At 66.7% G+C, this 6000-nt stretch overlaps 1 protein-coding gene across 1 annotated transcript in view; it reads right to left on the reverse strand.

Moving 5' to 3' along the window:
• The window catches only part of RNH1 (ribonuclease/angiogenin inhibitor 1), a 7161-nt gene extending 1559 nt beyond the window's left edge, over positions 1–5602 (reverse strand). Inside the window, 10 exon segments of the mRNA XM_030331053.1 lie at positions 105–275; positions 520–690; positions 815–985; positions 1072–1242; positions 1766–1936; positions 2399–2569; positions 3428–3581; positions 5490–5501; positions 5504–5527; positions 5530–5602. Of these exon segments, the coding sequence (XP_030186913.1) occupies positions 105–275; positions 520–690; positions 815–985; positions 1072–1242; positions 1766–1936; positions 2399–2569; positions 3428–3581; positions 5490–5501; positions 5504–5527; positions 5530–5587 (1274 nt within the window). The 5' untranslated portion in view covers positions 5588–5602.
• Between the last annotated feature and the right edge of the window lie 398 nt (positions 5603–6000).

A 6000-nucleotide genomic window follows, 5' to 3' on the forward strand; every position in this document is an offset into this window, starting at 1 on the left:
AGACGTGGCCGTCGGGAGTAGGGAGGGGCCCCGGGGGGACGCGCGGGACCCCGGACTTGGACCCATCAGACTGAGACGTGCCCGGCACGCCCGCGCTCGCTCACCAGAGCACCCGCAGCGTGGCGCTAGGCTGGCTCAGGCCCTGGCAGAGCTCCTGGACGCCGGAGTCGCCCAGCTTGTTGTCGCTCATCTGCAGCTCCACGAGGTGCTTGTTGTGGGTCAGCATCGCGCTGACGTGGGGGCAGCACGCGGCCGTGAGGCCACAGGACTTCACCCTGGGAGAGAAACAGCACTAGGGCCTGGCCACGCCCACACCTCCGGGGTGCTGAGGCCCCGGAGGCCCCGCCCTCTAAGGACACGCGGCACCCCCTCCCGCGCGCCTCCCCTGCCCGCAGGCGCAGAAGCTGACCTGGGGCCTGGGCCCCGGGGCACCAGCACCACTGTCATCCTCGAGGTGTCCCCAGGCGCCACGCTCCTCACAGGCCCCCCGTCCCCCGGCTGCCGTCGGGCTGCGCTCACCACAGGGACTGCAGCTGGCATCCAGGCTCCAGCAGGCTCTCACACAGCAGCCGGGCACCCTCGTCCCCCAGCGCATTGCCTGCCAGGCTCAGCTCCTTCAGGCTCTCCTTGGCCCTGAGCACTTGGCACAGGTCTCTGCAGCCCGTGGTGGTGATGTCACAGTCCCAGAGCCTGCAGAGCCGGGGACGCATCACTGCAGGGCCCCCAGGGGACACACGGCCAATCTTCTCAGATACTCCCCACCTGCCCGCTGGGGCCACGGCTCTCTGAGGAAGCAGGGCGGGCGCAAACTCACCACAGGACCCTGAGCCGGGAGCTGGGGTGCAGCAGCGCGGGGCACAGTGTGGCGATGCCCTGGTCACCCAGCTTGTTGTCACCCAGGTCCAGCTCCTGCAGCGAGGCCTTGGAGGCCACGACACCGCACAGGTCCTTACAGCTGGCCGGCGTGAGGCCGCAGTTCTCCAGTCTGGGGGCACAGGGGGGCCGGCAGAGCTGGGAAGCCCCCGTGGTCCCGTCCCCCCGCCCCCCACCCCCGCCAGACCCCACACTTACTTGAGCGTCTCCAGCTGGCAGGCAGAGTCCACCAGGCCCCGACACAGCGCCTGCACGCCAGCCTCGCCGATGTCGTTGTTGCTTACCACAAGCTCCTTGACGTGCCTCCAGGCCCTGAGCACTGCGGCCAGGGGCTCACAGCTGGCGGCCGTCAGGTTGCAGTACTCCAGCCTGGGGACAGGTGGGTGTCGGGAACTCTGGCCAAGGGAGCTCGGTCCGGGTCTCCTCTCCCACCCCGGGCTGCAGGGCGCATGAGACTAGAGGGCTGCTGGGCAGGGACAGCAGTGGCTAAGGGGCCATCTCCTTGCACGGTGGGCGCTCAGGGCCTCTTGGAAGCCGGCCGCCAACCACGAGCCCCACCCTGAGCTTGGGGGTCACTGGACCCGGGAGAAAGATGCCAGTCTCCCGATCTGGGTCTGCCTGCCTTCCTCCGTCGCTGAGCCCATCAGCACACTTCTGGTGGCCAGGCCGCCCCACACGTGATGTGGGGCTACAGGCCACCTTTCAGCTTTTGGACCACAGCCCCAGCATCACACAGAAGGACCACCGGCAGGTCCCCCAGAGCTCCCTCTTCAAAGCTCCCTGCAGCCAACACGCTGAGGCAAGGGCTTGCCCAGGGCAGTCCTCAGCCAAAACCACAGTGACCCGGAAGTGTAGGGCTGGGGGCGGCCTGGCCGGTGGGCCCCACACTCACTGAAGCTTCTCCAAGTGGCACTGGGGGTCCAGGAGTCCTTTGCAGAGCAGCTGCAGGCCCGCGTCCCCCAGCGGGTTGTCGCTGAGCTGCAGCTCTCGCAGGGTAGGCAGGGAGCGCAGCGCGTCGGGCAGGACCTCGCAGCCGGTGTTCGTCAGGCAGCAGTTCCGGAGGCTGGAGCACACCCAGCCAGCCATCAGCAGGGTCCCCGCCAGCCAGGCCGTGGCCCCCAGGGAAAGTGCCCCTCTGTCCTCAGGAGCCGGGGTAAAGCAGACACAGCACCAGCACCTCTCCCCCCCCCCCCCCCCGACCCCCTCGCCTGGGAGAGCCCTGGGCCTGGCCTTGCAAGAGGGCCGCCGCCTCCTCTGGGGTCTCCAGGCAAAGGAATAGAGGGCAGGAGGGGATGCACCTCGGGGCCTAGAGGACACTGGGTCGCGAGCCCAGGAACAGGAGGCAGGGCCGTGGCGTGAGCAGACCCCCCAGGGGGACAGGGGCCCGAGGCAAGGCGGGAGGAGCCCCCACGCTCCCGGACCTGCTGCTGTCTCCTGCCCCCCCTTCCCCAGGCTGACCCAGTAGGTCCACACCTGAGCTCGGGGTGGGGCAAGCACCCGGGCCGTGTGGATCATACAGGCTCACCTGAGCTTCTGGATCCTGCAGCTGGGGCTCTGTAGGCCCTGGAGCACCAGCCGCACCCCGGCATCGTGCAGCTCATTCGTGCAAAGGCTCAGCTCGGTCAGCGAGGGGTTGGCCTGGAGGGCAGAGCAGATGTCCTTGCACCGCACCTCCGTGAGGCCACAGTCGTCCAACCTGTGGACGGGAGCGTACGGGTCACCTCACGAAGCTTCCGCCGAAGACACCAGCGCGTACACAGGTGACGTCTGGGCCCCCACGCCCTCCACGCCGCACTGCGGGGGCACAGCCGGCACGTGAGAGCTCTCGTCTGCCTCCCGGGAGACACCAGACCGGCACCAGGCGGCAGCTCTGAGAAGCGCCACGGAAAGGGCACAGCACCTCGGAGGGGCCAGCCAACCGGAGGGGCTCGCCAGGACGGGCACGAACGGCAGGGGCCACCCCGACCAGTGAGAACTGAACGCCGGTGGGAGGAAAACCAGCTGTCGCTCACAGGAGAATGACAGCTGATAAATGTGAACGGAATGAGGGGATTAAAAATCCCCATTAGACAAAGGCCCAGTAACAACTGTTCTGGCAAGATCCACCGACGGATGACAAAACCAGGAGGTGAAAGTCTGAGCAGAAGCAGGATGTCAGCAGTCTCTGCGTATCCCACCCAAGATATTTACCAATTACAAAGAGGAAACAGGAGCTCTGCAGTGGGGACAGCCGGTAGACGCCGCCCTCACAGGTGGTCACGGTGACCAGAGGTGACCGTTGGGTGCCATGGCAGTCGGTAGGATACAACATACCCCGCAGACACAACAGCATTTCTGCATATTCTCGTGAAAAACTTGTGACTCGGCCCTGACGGGAAGTCAGAAAGACTTCCCGGAGCCTGAGCAGGCTCACGAGTCGGGCGGCCGAGGACAAGGAGGGACCATGTAAAATGTGCACCGTGCATCAGAAGCCCCGCCCGCTGTGGTGCCGGGGAAGGCAGCAGAGCGGCCGGCCGGGGGTGGGGGCCCGCCTGCCGCCTCCGCGTGCACCCACCTGACCACCTGGTACTGCTGGATCAGAGGCAGGAGCTCCGTCCACCGGGCGTCACTCAGCTGCTGACACTGAATGTCGAGATTCATGGTTCGAGGTGAAGTGTCTTCTAGACAGAAGGTGGACGGAGAACACTGTAGCCAGACTCCCTCAGCGCCTGACGGGCCAGGGACCCCGCAGAGGGAAAAAAAGCCCTAGTAGGACCCCCAAGTGGGGGCTGACGGTTCAGAAGCCACGGCCCCTCCCTTGGCCAGCGAGCACCAGCTTTGTTTCCTTTCTTCAGCACCCTTATACACCACAGCCTCCAGGAGCAAGATCGGGGGTGGGCGGGGGGAGGCTGCACCTGCTGGGCTCCCCTGACAAAGGCCACCGCAGAGCTTGGGGACAATGCTGTGGGGCCTCACCTCTCAGCCTCCCACGCTCAGCCTTTATGGGCCCCTCCTGCCCAGCCGGGCCAGGACCTGTGCTGGCCATCGGCAGCCCCTGCTTCTCACTTGCCTGGGTGACGCCACATTTAAGGACCCCAGCAGGTAGAGTACGGGGACCAGCGATCCGTGCCTGTGAGCTCAGCCAGCTTCTCCCCTCTCAGAACCAGAGGGCTGCACTGGCTGGGCAGGCAGTGCCACAGCCCCACCTGGCCAGAGACCCCCCACCCTGGCATTCCAGGACCCTGGGCCTGAGCTGCCTGTGCTCAGCTAACAGTTCTCCGAGGGGTAGCAGCTCCAGATGCCCCGGAAAGGGCTGAGTAGGTGGGGTGGGACCCAGGCCCACTGGCCCGCACTCTGGGTGGTGCACTCGTGGGTGGTCACTCTGGTGCCCATGTCCACAGTCCCTTTCTGGGGGCTGAAGACTCCAAACAGGCCGGGGCACATCCTCAGCCCCACCCTGGGTCAACCCAGGGCCACGGAGAAATCAGGCCATCAGGCAGGACTTTGGCAAAGCAGTCTGGCGTGGGAGCAGCTCACCAGGGACAGCACAGAGCCTGAGTAAACGATTAACTGCCTGCTGATGCCGGAGCTTTAGGGGAGCGCTGACTGTGGCAGGGGGGCCGCTGGCAGGCGAGAGCAAGGGCATCCTGCTCGGGTGGAGGCAGGGAAGGGAGCTGGGTTTCACTCAAATGCAACAGAAAGCCCAGGAAGGACCCACACCTGGAAACAATGAATTCCTGCTGCCTTCCAGAAAGGTCAGGACAAACGGGATGACTCAACCCCATGTGAGGCTCCTGGTGCCACGACACCCCAACTTCCTGCAAAAACTGCCTCATTCGTGTCCCTGGCCGAAGGCAGGAGTCCCCCCCCGACCCCGGCAGTTCAGGCCAAAGTCCCTGGGAGGCCGGACCAGGTAAAGGCTCCCGCCAACCAGCAGGCAAGGTTTACGTGTGCACGTCCTGGCGGATGAGCCCGCGGAGGAAGCTGGCTCCCACAACCGTCCAAAGGAGGAACCCAGAGCTCGCCCAGCCCGCTGCCCAGGCCGCGTGAGCAAACCGGCTCCGCCCCCGCGGGTCCCAGGGTGTGGTCAGTAAACCCTGAATCCAGAATCCTTAGTCATCACGGGAGAAAGGGAGTGGGAGGCGGGGCTTCAGAGGGACCCTCTCTCCGATTCCTGTCTGACATCTAGGGCCTGGGCTCTCCCGAGGTGATCTGCAGTGCAGAACAAGGAAACCCGAAGCGAGCAGCTGAGCCCCGCCCAACACCCTCCCAGGGCTTGACCAGACCCTGGGAGAACCCCTTGGTTGGGCTGTGGCGCTAGGAGGACACTTCTTAACCTCTGTGGGCCACGGATCCCTTTGAGAACCCCAGGAAAACCTGTAATGCCCGCAAAGACGCCGTATCTCCCTGCTTCGCCCCGAATCAGGACCCCCACCAGCTCGGCTGCTCCCTAGGGTCCCAAGAGGGCACTTAGTGCTTTCGCGTGTGACAAATGGCCGCTGCGCAGGGCCGTGCCCGGAGGACAGGAGCCGGAGGGTTGCGTCCCCGGCCTGAGCCCACCCGAACCGGACCGGAAGGCTGGAGCGCGTCCCAGGCCCACTGAGCCCCAGGCCCGGCGCCCCGCACCGCGCGGTTACCTGCGCGAGGCGCGGGGGCGCCCAGGGGTGCGCCGGGTCCGCACGAGGCCTCCCAGAGCTGCGGCCGCCGCCCTCCCCGCACGCCTGAGGCCGCGCATGTTTTCCCGGGGCCCGCGCGGGATTGCTCTTCGGTGCGCGGCCTCTCGGGGCTCGCGCTCCCCCGCCTCCTGACGCGGTCGCCCCACCCCCGCTCCCGCCCCATCCCGCCCCTTCCCTCTCTCCTCGTCCTCTCCCCCTCTCCTCTCCTCTGCTTCCGCGGGGGCCTGGGGCGTGGTCCGGGCCCTGTCCTGGGGGGGGCCACGTCCTGGGCCGCAGCCCGAGCGGCGCGACTCACCCGCGCGCCGCCACCCCGCCACCCCGCCTCGTCTCCCGGGGCACCCTAGCCCCAGACGGGGGCCCGCCCTCCATCCCTCGCGGGCAGCGTTTCTAGGCGAGAGCCGTTTTGGGAGCGGGTGCTCCGCAGGCAAAACCTAACTCGGGCACTTGCATTACAAAGAAGGGGAGGCCCGAC

Source organism: Lynx canadensis, chromosome D1, assembly GCF_007474595.2.
Source record: "Lynx canadensis isolate LIC74 chromosome D1, mLynCan4.pri.v2, whole genome shotgun sequence".
NCBI classification, from domain to species: Eukaryota; Metazoa; Chordata; class Mammalia; order Carnivora; family Felidae; genus Lynx; species Lynx canadensis.